The sequence below is a fragment of the Gossypium hirsutum genome, chromosome A11 (assembly GCF_007990345.1).
Source record: "Gossypium hirsutum isolate 1008001.06 chromosome A11, Gossypium_hirsutum_v2.1, whole genome shotgun sequence".
Lineage (NCBI taxonomy): Eukaryota > Viridiplantae > Streptophyta > Magnoliopsida > Malvales > Malvaceae > Gossypium > Gossypium hirsutum.
The window spans coordinates 52,698,570-52,712,995 of NC_053434.1; the positions used below are offsets into that span (position 1 = coordinate 52,698,570).

The 14,426-nt window shown below is 34.9% G+C and overlaps 1 protein-coding gene across 5 annotated transcripts; it reads left to right on the plus strand.

Annotated features, from left to right (window-relative positions):
- Positions 1-206: 206 nt before the first annotated feature.
- Positions 207-4,377, plus strand: LOC107931255 (uncharacterized). Of its 5 annotated transcripts, none has more exons than XR_005905190.1 (8): positions 207-404; positions 539-624; positions 937-1,018; positions 1,137-1,195; positions 1,306-1,467; positions 2,005-2,126; positions 3,931-3,987; positions 4,123-4,377. XR_005905190.1 is itself a non-coding variant. In XM_016863100.1 (8 exons), the coding sequence occupies exons 2-6, from the start codon at positions 544-546 to the stop codon at positions 2,018-2,020; spliced, it is 426 nt and encodes a 141-aa protein (XP_016718589.1). In that variant the 5' UTR covers positions 247-404; positions 539-543; the 3' UTR covers positions 2,021-2,126; positions 3,931-3,987; positions 4,123-4,377. The 5 variants fall into 5 exon arrangements, 2 of the variants coding, with proteins under 2 accessions (XP_016718589.1, XP_016718590.1); XR_005905189.1 differs by having other exon boundaries at positions 247-404; positions 836-1,018; XR_005905188.1 differs by having other exon boundaries at positions 247-404; positions 1,306-1,501.
- The last annotated feature ends 10,049 nt before the right edge of the window (positions 4,378-14,426 follow it).

The following is a 14,426-nucleotide window of genomic DNA, read 5'->3' on the forward strand; positions in this document are numbered from 1 at the left end:
GTTAAAAAGTTCAATATTCAAAATTAAAAAAATTCTAAAAAATGATAATCTCAATGCAAAAATTTTGAAAAAAATAGAAAAAAATATATTAAAAATGAAAAAAATTAAAATTAAGCAATAGTGACGTTTTTCTCAAAAGTGCCACAAAAAATTAACCTATAGTGGCGTTTTTTTAAAAAACGTCGCCAAAAGCCATTATTTTACCAAAAAAAATAAAAATCCCGCCCACTCCCAAAAAAACAACTTTTCTTCTCATCCTAAATCCCCCAAATAAAATTTAGCTACTCTTTTGCTCAATAACTTTTGCTCATTCAGAACTTTTAACTCCATACCCAGTTGTGACATTATAGCTACTGTTTTCAGCACTACTGGATTCCTTGGTTGTTATCTTGTGCAACAACTGGGTAATTTAAACTTAAACTCGTAGTTATTATTGTACATTTTTTTGCCTTAATGTGTACATTACGGAGAGCTTGCTGTTGTTGTTGTTGTTTTAAGGTTTATTTGTGTATACTAATTTTTTTTCTTTTTATTTTAGCTAAAATGGGATCTCAGGTGTTAGTTCCCTTCAGAGGTTCTGAGGATAACCCTCGTCGTCTCAAGTTGATGGGAGATTTAGGACAGGTTGCATACCTTATGGAATTGCGTTTTTTCCCTTTCTATCTTTGAATTCATATTGAAGTGCTTGTTGTGTTTTTATTTGGATTTAATTTGATATTTCTCTTTTAACTTTCTTTCCATCATGTCCTGTTCTTTTTTTCTTTTTTTTTCCTTTCAATTTTACTGGATAGCTTTAAATCATTACTATTCTTATTAGTTTATTCTCACTGCTTAGATTGAAGGTAGCTGAAATGGAAAGAAAAAATTCAAATTTTTTTCTGTGGTAGAGTAGGGCTTTATGTTAGTGATTATGGGTTTTCGTTATTCAATTGGAAGGGTGTCAGGGTTTGAGAGAAGTAGCAGGGTATATTAAGGCACAGTTGGAAAGGTTCAAGGAGAGAGCTAGGTCAAATTTCAGGTTTGTATACACTTGTTTTAAGGCTGAATTGTTTTGTTTCAAATTAGGTTTTTATATTTTTCATTAATTTTGTTCAAATTTTCTGGCTTTAACTTTATTTAATTTCCTTAATTTGTAGGATTGAGATTGAAGAGAATGTTGTTGGTGGGTCATTCAATATGATGTTCTTAGGACATGGTAAATCATTTGGTTATAGAAATCATAGAAATATTTTGGTGAGGTAAATCTCTGAAACTGAATAGGGTTCCTTTGATTTTGATTTATATTGTTTTCTATCATTTGATTAGGATTGTCAACTCCTACTTTTGTTGTGCCAATGTCACCAAAGAAGGATCTCCGTGCTGTAATGCTGAAACGTCGTTTTGCAGACACTACTCCGTACTGCAATGCTAAAACGTCGTTTTGCAGACACTATTCTAAAAGCTCAGAAGAAGGCACTATTGGATCATGTAAAGTTTTATTTTGGCTACTAACAACGAAAAGGTCTTCTAATTCTCTTATCAAATGGAATTAAAAAGATGAAGTGAAGCTCTCTATCAAATAACTTGTTCACTTAAATTCTTTTTACTTGCCATTATAGATTTTGAACTGCTTTAATCTATGAACTATTAAAAAACTTAGCTTGTTTTCTTGCTTGTGTCTGCCATTTCAATCTTATCAGGATGATGCAATATGTGCCTTCCTATACGATAATAAATTTGAAACCAAATTCCACAGTTTCGCTTTCTTTCATGTTTGATGTGCTAATGTGTTTATATCTTTAGGTTATCCTTGAATGAGAGAAATGAAATGATTTGTTTGGTTGGCTTGATATATATCTATATTTAATGGTAATTTTAGATATGTTTTGAGTGATTAGGAATATTAGTCCTTCTGGTGCATGCAGGGACCAGTTCCTATTAGTAGTAGTAGTTTTAAGTTGGTTAAGTATTTGTGAGGCAATAGTGTGCCTTGAGATCTTATAGATGATGATTGAACCTTCACAGAAAAGGAAAAGATTGAAGCTCAAATCTTAGCTGCTGAAGCAGCAGCAAAAATGAAGGCAGAGGTTGAGTTGAAAAAGCAACGGGAAAGAGAAAGAGAAGCTACTTGAATTGCATTACAAAAGGTTTTTATCTTTTTCTTGTGTTTTCTTTTTCGTCCTTATTATGTTTATATAGTGGAGGGTTTTAGAGGCTAGAACACTATAATGCCATATAGTATATACAAAAAATAAAAATTATAATAATTTATCATAATTTTTTAAAATATCAAAGGAACTAAACTTGTTAAAAAAATAAATTTTATAACAAGAACAATTGAGTAAAATGTACTTTTATTTAATCTTAAATTTCGCCAATCAAACATATTAATTTTATATTCTAACCAAATGAATCAAATAATTTAACATCAAATTTCAGCTGCAAATCATAGTACGAGATTTGGCAAACCAACAGAAAAAAATATTTGAAAAAACACACTAGGAAATTGAAGGCATTGATTTCACTATATTGTCCTAGGCAAATTAATCTGTCACTCTTTGGCACAAGAGGCTGACTGTATCAATTGGTAATTTCCCTGCTCTTTCTCTCTGTTGTTGCAGACGTAAACAAACAAATTAAGAGTCTCTCCACCCACATGAAAGACAAATTGTATTTCATAGTTGTTTTTCCTTTTTGGTGTGTGTTGTCTGTGGCTGTAGGACAAATGGTAATCATAGTTCATAGATGACTTTGATCCAAGCAAGCATTGATAACTTCTACTTTTGTATTTAGATTGATAATTGATTTTGCTCTTGTTTAAATTTTCTGTTCTCTTTATCTCTGACTGTCGTCTTGTTAATTTTGTTCCTTTTAAATAGATTTGACATTTTTCCTTATTATAAGAAAGAAAAAGAAATACGACCTTTTAATGGACATGTGCATGTTCTTGATGTGTTTGTTTGCAGGCTTACATGCATCTGTTTGCATGTTTATATTCATATTTCTGCTACTGTGTCATCATACTCATGTTTCAAATGGCATTTAGTCAACATAATCAATTATAATTAATGTTGTCATAAATTAAAAACAAAAACTATTTAGGTTTTGATAACTTCAATGAATCAATATCTTGGTTTGGTTAAGTTTCATTATATTCATTTAATTTTAATTATAATTATTTGTAATTTTAACTTTTTTATTAAATATTTTATAATAAAAATCTTATATTACTTTTTTTTTTAATTTTTAATAAACTGCTTACTACCCTCAATTTCTAAAGTAAAATGTTTGAAGTATATTTTATAATTTTTTAATGAAGCAATTTCAGGCTTTAATTAACCTGCTAGTGCATCACTAATGAAGTGTTTAGTTGCTGGAAATTGAGATGTTAATTGAGGTGTATAAATGTTGTTAATTGAGATGTTAAAGTGCAGCAAATTGAAGTGTTTAAATGTTGTAAATTGAAGTGTTAAAGTGCTGCAAATTGAAGTGTTTAGTTGCTGCACATTGAGATGTTTTATTGCTGTAATTGAGGTGTATAAATGTTGTTAATTGAGATGTTAAAGTGCTGCAAATTGAAGTGTTTAAATGCTGTAAATTGAAGTGTTAAAGTGCTGCAAACTGAAGTGTTTGAATGCTGTAAATTAAAGTGTTTCAATGCTGTAAATTGAAGTGCTTAAATGTTGCAAATTGAACTGCTTAAGTACTGCAAATTGAAGTGTTTAGTTGCTGGACATTGAGATGTTTTATCGCTGTAATTGAGGTGTATAAATGCTGTTAATTGAGATGTTAAAGTGCTGCAAATTGAAGTGTTTGAATGCTGTAAATTGAAGTGTTTACATGCTGTAAATTGAAGTGTTTAAGTACTTATTTTGGGTTTTTTAACTTGTGTGATTATTTGTGTTTCTAGTTGTTGGTTTCAATTAGATTAGGCTAACATCTCCATCACAGGTGTATAGAGGTATCTTCGCCACGTTCCTCACAGGTTCAAGACAGGTTTCAGGGAAGGTAGGAAAATGCTAATGTCCTTAGGCTCATTGCTTTCTAATTTTAGTTCCATTGCGTATTTCTGTTCTTGTAAGAAATTTTGGGTTTTTCTTTTCTTTCAAAATGTTCTTATTTTTTATTGGGGGTGATGTATAGGTACTAAAGCAGCACCAAGAAAGAAGGTTGCAGCAGCTTTTGCTTAAAAGTCAAATTGTAATGGTACGAGGTTTTGTTTTGGATGAAGCCATGTTTATGAGGAAACATTTAGTGATGAAGAGTGAAATTATGTTCCATTGGATGCTTTAGTTGTTATTTATTTTCTATTTGAATGTAGCTGTCTTAAATTTTGAACAATTATTGGAGCTAATGTTTGACGCTTAATTTCTTTATTGTCTTTTTTTTTTAACTTGATCAATGTTCTTGTTTTGTTGATTTAAATTCATTAATTTTTAAATTTAGTTTTGAAGTTTAAATTTTAATAGAAAATTTAATTTAATTAATATTTTTTATTTATCCTTAAAAGTATATAGTTTAAAGTTCAAAAAAATTAAACATAATATAATATTTATCATAGAAATAAATATTATTTAATTAAAATAAAATATATTTTTTAAATGTTATTTTCTTTAGCGGCGTTTGTGAGAAAAGCGCCGCTAAAGGTCCATTTTATAGCGGCGATTTCCCCACAAATGCTGTTAAATGTCACGACTTTTAGCGGCGGTTTCACACAAACGCCGCAAATTTTTGCGACGTTTGCTATAGCGGCATTTTTTGCGGTGCTTGTGAAAAAGCCGCAAATAGTTTTAGCGGCGCTTGATAAAAAAAACGCGCTAAAAGTCTGTTTTCCTGTAGTGTCGACATGCCACTAACCCTATTCTTTCAATAATCTCATACGACCCAATGAAGTACGGACTCAACTTGCTTTTGCGACTAAATCAAAGAATTTTATTCCACGGTGACACTTTCAGAAACACTTTATCACCAACCTAAAATTCAATATCCTTCAGTTTCAAATCTGCGTACGATTTCTATCAATTTGAAGCTATTTTCAAACAATCATGAATTACTTTCACTTTCTCTTTGGTTTCTTTGACCAAATCAACCCCGTGAATCTATTTCTCACTAAGCTCGATCTAGTATAGCGGAGTTTGGCACTTGCGACCATACAATGCTTCATACGGTCCCATCTTTATACTCGATTAAAAACTATTTTTATAAGAAAATTTGACAAACGGAAGATATTTCTCCCAACTACCTTGGAACTCTAAAACACAATAGTGAAGCATATCTCTGAGAATTTGGATCACTCTCTCAGATTGACCGTCGATTTGTAGATGAAATGCCGTACTAAAATTCAACTTTGTACCCAACACTTCTTGCAATTTCTTCCAAAATTGCGATGTGAACCTCGGATCTCTATCCAAAATAATAAAAGTAGGCACCACGTGCAATCTAACAATCTCAGCAATATACAATTCAGCTAGTTTATCAAGTGAATAATTGGTATGTACTGGAATGAAATGAGCTGATTTCATCAACCTATCAACAACAACCCAAACAGCATCTTTCTTATTCAGAGTCAGGGTTAATCCCAATACGAAGTCCATCGTAACTCTATCCCATTTCCACTCGGGTATCATCGCAGGCTGAAGTGAACCTGAAGGCACCTGATGTCCTGCTTTTACTTGTTGACAAATCAAACATCTCGATACAAACTCTAAAATGTCTCCTTTCATGCCCGACCACTAATATAATTGTTTCAAATCATTATACATCTTTGTAGTCCCCAGATGAATAGATAAACAACCACTGTGTGCTTCGTGAAGTATTTTCTGAATCAGTTCAGTATCCCTCGTACACAAATCCTACCTCGGAACATCAGACAATTCTCGGATCCAATCTGATAGTCTGAATCGCTATTCGATTCTCACAGAAATCTTTTAGCTTGTAATTCATTATCACATTTCTAAGCTTCAAAAATCTGTTAAAGAAATACTGGTTTAGCTTTCAACTAAGCCAAAATCGATCCATCATCAGAAAAGGTTAGTCGCATATTCATCGTTCTCAAAGGAAACATAGACTTTCTACTTAAGGCTTCTGCGACTATGTTCGCTTTCCCTTGGTGATAGTCGATCTCTAATTCATAATCTTTCAACGACTTGAGCCATCTTCGTTGTCGCAAATTCAAATCTTTGTGAGTCATTAAATACTTTAAACTCTTGTGAACAGTAAAGACGTGACACTTCTTATAGAATAAATGGTGTCTTCAAATTATTAAAGCAAACACAATAGCATCCAATTCCAAGTCGTGCATTGGATAATTCTTTTCATGCAGTTTTAATTATCTCGAGGCATAAGCTATCACTTTACCCTCTTGCATCAACACACGACCTAAACCATTCAATGACGCATCACTAAAAATCAAAAGGTCTTTTCCCGACTCAGGTTGTACTAATACTGGTGCCTCAGTTAACAATGCTTTTAGCTGCTCGAAACTCTGTTGACATTTCTCGGACCACTCAAATTTCGCGTCTTTTTGTAACAATCTGGTCACAGGTGTGGCAATCATCGAGAATCCTTTAACAGAACACCAATAGTAACCAGCCAAACCCAAAAAGCTTCTAACTTCAGATACATTTCTCGATGGTTTCCAATCAACAATTGCTGAAATCTTACTCGGATCAACCCGTATACCTTCTGCTGAAACAATGTATCCCAAAAATTCGACTTCTCAAAGCCAAAATTCCTTTTGTTGAATTTAGCAAACAATTGTTTGTCTCTCAAGGTCTGCAATACAATTCTTAAATGCCCAGCATGTTCAGACTCATCTTGTGAATAAATCAAAATGTCATCAACAAAAACAACCACAAATTTATCTAAATACGGTCTGAAGATTCGATTCATCAAGTCCATAAAAATTGCAGGAGCATTAGCTAATCCAAAAGGCATAACAAGAAATTTATAATGCTTGTACTCGTTCTGAATCTGAATCCTTAACTCTCAGCTAATAATAACAAGATCTCAAATCTATCTTCGAGAACACGGTTGCCCCTTTCAACTGGTCAAACAGATCATCAATTCTTGGTAAAGGATACTTGTTCTTTATCGTAACCTTGTTAAGTTGGTGATAATCTATACACAGTTTCCTGGATCCGTCTTTCTTCGTGACAAATAACACTGGTGCACCCTAGGCCGAAAAACTCAGTCTCACAAAACCCTTATCTGTCAACTCTTGCACCTGAGATTTCAATTCTTTCAATTCGGTCAGAGCAATTCTATACGGAGCTATCGATATCGGTGAAGTCCCTGATATTAAATCAATATCAAACTTGACTTCTTTGATCAGTGGCAACCCAGGCAACTCTTCCAAAAACACATCCGAGTATTCACAAACTACCGGCGCAGATTCAATCTGCAATTCAGACACTTTTGTATTTAGTACATAAGCAAGATAAGCTTCACAACCTTTTCTTACATACCTATGAGTTGACATCGACAAAATCACAATAAGCAACTCACCCGACTCATCTGATTCAATCCGAAGAATTTCATTATCTTGACATTTCGATTCAATAATCTTTCGTCCACAATTCACTATGACATCATGTAGAGTCAACCAATCCGTTCCAAGAATTACATCGAACTCATCAAATGTTAAAAGCATTAAGTCAGCCGGAAAACAGTGACCCCGAATCATTAAAGGATAACTGTTGCAGACTTTATCAACTAAAACATATTTGCCTAAGGGTTTCGACACTTTAATCACATACTCAGTAATCTCAACAGGTGAATTCTTACTAGATACCAAATTCATGCAAATATAAGAATGAGTCGATCCAGGATCAACCACTGCAATTACATTAGTATTATAGAGAGAAAATGTATCAATGATAACATCAAGGGATGACGCATCTTTGCAAGCGCTGTAACACCCCTTACCCGTACCCGAGGTCGGGATACAATACGAGGCATTATCGAACACACACACAGTCGTTCATGCAAAAACAGACTATAAAATTTTTCTTCAAAACAACTTCATTCATACATACACAATTTGTCCTTAATACGAGCCTACGAGGCCCAAAACAACCATCGGAGAAGATTCAGGACTAAATCTAGGACTTTAGAAAATTTTGGGAAACTTTCCCTAATACAAAGCCACAGACTCATGTGCTCTTAACACGCCTGTGTCCTTCGACTGTGTAACTTTCTGACTATGACGTCAGCACCAATTTAGGATCACACGATTGTATCACACGCCCGTGTGGCCAGACCGTGTGGTCAATAAAAATTATATGATTTTTCATAGAAAAATGGTGCAGATTTCACACGACTAAAGTACACACCCATGAGGGTAGGCCGTGTCTCTCACAGGGCCAAGACACACACCCGTGTCTTAGCCCGTGTGTTTACTACTGAACATATTGACTTACAAAAATAGGGTGCAGGGGACACATGGCAGTTCAACACGCCCATGGGGCAGACCGTGTGTCACACATGGTTTAGACACATGCCCGTGTGTCTACCCGTGTGGACCATTTTATGGCTATTTTCAAAGCCAATTGTCACCCTAAATCATTCATTTACTCAAACATATTTCATAGCATGCAATGTGACCTATTTAGACACTTGAGGATTAAACATCATGGCACTCTCACATCTTCATAATGTCATCCTATTTCATATTCATTTAGTTACACCAGTTAGAAGCATTCCACACCAATTTCATGCATAATGAAATTTGTTACCATAACTTCAAATTATACATTCATGACTATAGTCATCTTAAGCCATTTATTCATCCCTTATCTTTTAGCATCTAGTCCATACTTTATCATACATTCACCAAGCAACAACATATCATATCATCAAGGCATTAACACATGCATGCATGAACAATTAGACATTACAACCCAATAATCAATTATGAGCCATATCACATGGCTATTACAAAATGAATCATCAACATCATAGACCTTTACAATTTGGCCAAATAGCATGACACTTATCACAAAATAACCAAGTCCCCTATACATGCCATACTCAAAATAACAATTTCACAATACCCAATATTCCTTTTATAGTGTGATCGAACACTCCGACAGCTTCCGATCCCCGAGCTAGCTTGGCGGAACTACAAAGGATGGAAAGTAAAGCGGGTAAGCATTAAAGCTTAGTAAGTCCACATGCAAATAATATGCAATGATAGTAAGCAATTAACATGCAAAGACATAATACCATATATATAAAGATTATTCATCATATAAACCTTTTGACTTACTTATCATATGTACACATATACTTTCTCATCACAAATCATTCTTTATCAAGGCTTTATTCATAAGTTTAGCATACATACCTGTACTCATCGTAGTATATCATATAACCATACCTCTTTAACATGCCCTCCTTGAGACTTTTATCATATCCATTGCATTACCCGTTGAACACTCAGAATACTATTGGATATGCGGAAAACTTACACATAAGTGCCACATATACCTACGTAGCCAAAGCTACCTCATAACATGTAACGCTCGCATGGAGCTACTCACGGGCTTGCTCATAAAAGCTATCAGTCAAGGTGTAGCTACATGGGCTGCTCACACAAGCTGTCAGGTATCCGACCAACTCAAGGATTACCTAGCCACCGGTAGGACACACAAGACCATTTCTCGGAACCCAATTACATGTATCACATCCATAATGAACTTAAACCAACTCAACAAGCCTAGATGCTTGCATCTATCATGAACTCGGACCAACTCAACGAGCTCGGATGCCTCATACATATCACGAACCCGGACCAACTCAATGAGTTCAAATTTCTAAATTCCTAGTGACATGTCACTTGTATCCTAGACTATTCCTAAGGTTCAAACGGGATTTTCGTCACTTGCACAAGGCATACATTGTCGTACTTGCTTGTGATGTCATGGATAACGACCAATATCATTCATACTTTCAAAGTTACCATAAGGTATAACATACATAATAAGGAATAAAATAATTATCACGTAATGTTAACACAACATAACATACCACATTGTCACATTATTTACATGTACTTACAGCGGTACAAAAATGATGGTAATCAATCCTAATCATCGTATACTTTATTCTTCCCTCGATCAAGGCCCAATTCACGTTTTTCTTAATCTAGAATGCCAAATTTAACTTGTTTATTAATCACATTACTCAAATCGATCCATAATTCATGCTTTGGTAAAATTACCTTTTTACCCCTATCTTTCCACTTATTTATGATTTAGTCCTTAGGCTCGTAAAATTAAATGCATGCATTATCTTGGTTGCCCAAGCCTAGTTGAACCTTTACTATGCTCATATTAGCCCATTTTTTCCTTTATTTCACATTTTTACTACCCACTTTTACACTTTTACAAACCCTTTTAGGTGTTTTCACTAAAAATCACCTAGTAAAAGATGTTTATCATGCATCAAGCATTCATATTCATCCATTAATCATCAAAATACATGCATGTTACACATGGATCAAATTTCATACATGAACCCTAGCTCAAAATATAGCTAGAAATGGGTAGAACATGCTTCAAAGACTTCAAAAATACAAAGAACATTAAAAACAAGGCTAGGGAGCACTTACAATCAAGCTTGGAAATGTTAAACAGAACCTAGCTATGGCTATTGGGAAATTCGGCTAGCACTTGAAGAAAATGGACACATTTTTTCTTTGGTTTTCCCTTTTTATTCTTTTAATTACCAAATGACCAAAATGCCCTTAGGGTTTTTCTTCAAATTTTTCCTATGCACGTCCATTTTTGTCCAAAATTATAGAAATTGGTCAAATTGCTAATTAGGACCCTATAGTTCATAATCTAAAGCAATTTCATGCTTAAAACTTCTAAAATGCAAGTTTTGCATCTTATTCAATTTGGTCCCTAAAGTTCAATTAGACATTTTATGCATAGAATTTCTTCATGAAACTTTCACATAAGCGTACATTCATATTATAGACCTCATAAAAAATCATAAAATAGTTATTTCTATCTCAGATTTATGGTCTCGACACCACTATTCTAACTAGGCCCTAATTTGGTATGTTACAAGCGTGAATAATGTAGGTTCTAGCAGGTGCTCTGACCTCTGATCTCGCAGTTAAATCTTTCATTACACCTCTGCTGCTGGTTCCATTTCCTGTGTTTCTTGGTGGCCTCCCTCTAGTGACAGTGTTACTTAGTCTTGCATTCTGAAACATATCTTTCTCAGCCATTTCAGGGCAATCTCGAATGAAGTGATCTTGGGAGCCACATTTAAAGTAAGCCACATTTAAAGCAAGCCTAGAATTACCAACGTTCGCTATTTACGTAATTTGGGCCTTCAAAACCGAATATTGCTTTTTGCAATCTCTGTTGGGATACCCAGCTAAAACATTCAAACGAGTATACAAATCCCTTGATTTCTTTGACAAAGATTGAAATGACTTATTAATCTGTCTTTTTCTCAAATCTCTAGCCTCAAACTCAGCTTTTCTCTTTTCTTTGCTCAACTCTTCAGCTCGATCGATGAGCACAACAAATTCTTTCAACTCTAGAATCCCTACTAGCAATCTGATATCCTCGTTCAACCCACCTTTGAATCTTTTGCACATGATAGCGTCGGTGGAAACACATTCCCAAGCATACTTACTAAGCCTAACAAACTCTCGTTCATATTTAGTCACAGACATATGGCCCTGTTTCAGCTCTAGAAACTCTTTACATTTCTGATCAATGAACCGTTGACTGATATATTTCTTTCTAAACTCATCTTGAAAGAATTCCCAGGTAACTCTTTCTCTCGGTACCACAGACACAAAAGTATTCCTCCACTGATATACCGAGTCCCTTAGAAGTGATATAGCACATTTCAAGCACTCATCCAATGTGCAAGAAAGCTCATCAAATACCCTGGTAGAGTTCTCAAGCCAAAACTCTTCTCTCTCGGGATCGTTGCCAACATTAGCTCTAAATTCTTTAGCCCCTTGTTTTCTAATTTTATCAACTAGAGGCTTATTCAATCTTAACAATTCCACACCATGAGGAGCTACGGGAAATGGTTAGGGGTTAAGTAGGGGTGGAGGATGATGAGCAACCGGATTTGTTTGAACAAACTCGGCAAACCACTCATTCATCCTTTGGAAGAAGGCTTCTCTAGCCTCTCTTCCCTAGCTAACTGTTACTGGTCTACTTTCAGATGGTACTGTCCCTTGGGTGGAAACCAACGTATTACTTTCAACATCATCAGCTACATCTCGGTCGGGATCCATTTACTATACGAAAATTCAATTTAAATTGTTAGGAGTCATCACACTATCACAAATTATATATATGGCATGTATAGCTAGACTCTCACACACGCTATGTTAGTTTGAGAATCGACTAAATTGTAGCTTTGATACCACTAAATGTAACACCCTTCACCTGTATTCAACGCTAAAACAGTGTTACGAGGCATTTCTAGACTTACATCGCAAACAAACATACATTTCCAAGTCATAAATTTGAACCAGATTTAAAACCATTTGCATTCAGTCATAAAGTCCCTAATACGAACCTACGAGGCCCAAATCATGCTTTGGAAGTGGTTCTGGAATAAACCAAGAACCTTGGAAATTTTTACAAAACTTAGAATTTTTTTTTGCATAAACAGAGGTCACAAGTCCGTGTGGTTTGGGACACGCCCGTGTGGTCACACACCTCCGTGTCCCTAACCTGTGTAACTCTCTATTTTTTAAGGTATGAACAAATTAAAGTCACACGGCCAAGCCACACACCTGTGTGCTAGGTCGTGTAGTTAATTAATTTTCATAAAATAGGTGCAGACTTCACACGGCCAAGATACACGCCCATGTCTAGGGTCGTGTCCCTCATACGACTGAGACACACGCCCGTGTCTCTGCCCGTGTGCTCAATTCTAAGCATTTTATTTCGCAAAAATTAAGGTGCAGGGGACACACGGCCAAAACACATGCCCATGGGTTAGGCCGTGTGTCTACCGGTGTGAACAAAGTAAAGGCTATTTACCAAGCCATTTGCCACCCTCATTCACCAATTCATTGGCCTAAATCATGGTATACTTAGGCAACCAAAACATCCATGATCATGGCCAATACATGTCAATGCAATACCATCATCTATCGTGCTCATGACATTTCATTATGGCAAATCAAATATACCAACTTCACATTCAGTAACACCACTAAGTCTACTTTCAAGTTGCATTAACTTATCAAGATCCACTAGCATACCAATGACCCAAACTCATCCATTTCACAACAAGTCATTAAGCCACAATCAACATTTAGCAAACCAATATAAACCATATCACCAAGAGGCATTGGTACATACATGCATATGTCTGTAGAAGCTTACAATTAATTTAATCAAATGAGCCAAATTACATGGCTAAATACCAAATCAAGCCTTTGACAATTACAAGCCAATACATTTGGCCAAAATCATAATGACACATATAACAAAATGACCAAGTCCCTATACATGCCATATACTCAAAATGTTTAAAATCATCGAAACCCAAAATGATAGTTTGATAGTATGATGCGATCTCCGACGACTTCCAACCCGAGCTAGCTTGGTAACACTATAAAACATGGAAAAAAACGGAGTAAGCTATATAGCTTGTAAGCTCGTATGAAGAAATAAGCAAATCTTACCATACATTTAACATTCAAGTAATTTAATATAAGATAATGTAATTTACCATAATCTCATGACTATAATTCATTCCATCACAAACTTACCTTGAAATCATCATTTCGTGAATTTAATAATCATTAACTTTGTGTACATACCTGTACCTTCTCGTAATAATTTCATACTTATTCTCATCGTTGACATACCTAATAAACCAATCAAAATAATAACATCAAATACTTGGGAAATCTTGCACACAAAGAGTCACATATGTAGTTATTGCTACCTCTATCTCATAACACATATATGCTCGCTCTCGACCCATCAACGAGCATGCTCACATAAGCTGTCAGTCAAGACGTAGCTACACAGTGCTGCTCACACAAGCTTCAAGTAACCACAACATATGCCGGTATCCTCAGCCACCGGTAAGACATACAAGACCAGCACCCGTATCACATAACCTAATACCCTAGTGACATGTCACTTGTATCCTAATCTATTCCTAAAGTTCAATTGGGATTTCTCACTTGCCAAAACGTCGTCGAATGTGTCCGTAGAGTCATTTACACAATTCATACAAAAATTAAAGCATTTTAAATAAAGTTATAATAAAGCTTATTCATATACGAACTTACCTCAGTTACAAAAATGGTGAACAGGATCTATTCGTTAATTATTTTATTTTTCCCCCGACCTAGATCCGAACTTTGTTTTTCTTGATCTATAATACCACATTTAACTCAATTAATCATCAAGCTATTCAATTCAGTCCAAAATCACATT

Excerpts from the sequence above, each read along its gene's own strand:
- LOC107931255 (XM_016863100.1), top strand. The coding sequence starts at position 544 with ATGGGATCTCAGGTGTTAGTTCCCTTCAGAGGTTCTGAGGATAACCCT. Across the intron at positions 1,019-1,136 it reads AGAGCTAGGTCAAATTTCAG|GATTGAGATTGAAGAGAATG; the intron begins GTTTGTATACAC and ends CTTAATTTGTAG. Across the intron at positions 1,196-1,305 it reads TATGATGTTCTTAGGACATG|GATTGTCAACTCCTACTTTT; the intron begins GTAAATCATTTG and ends TCATTTGATTAG.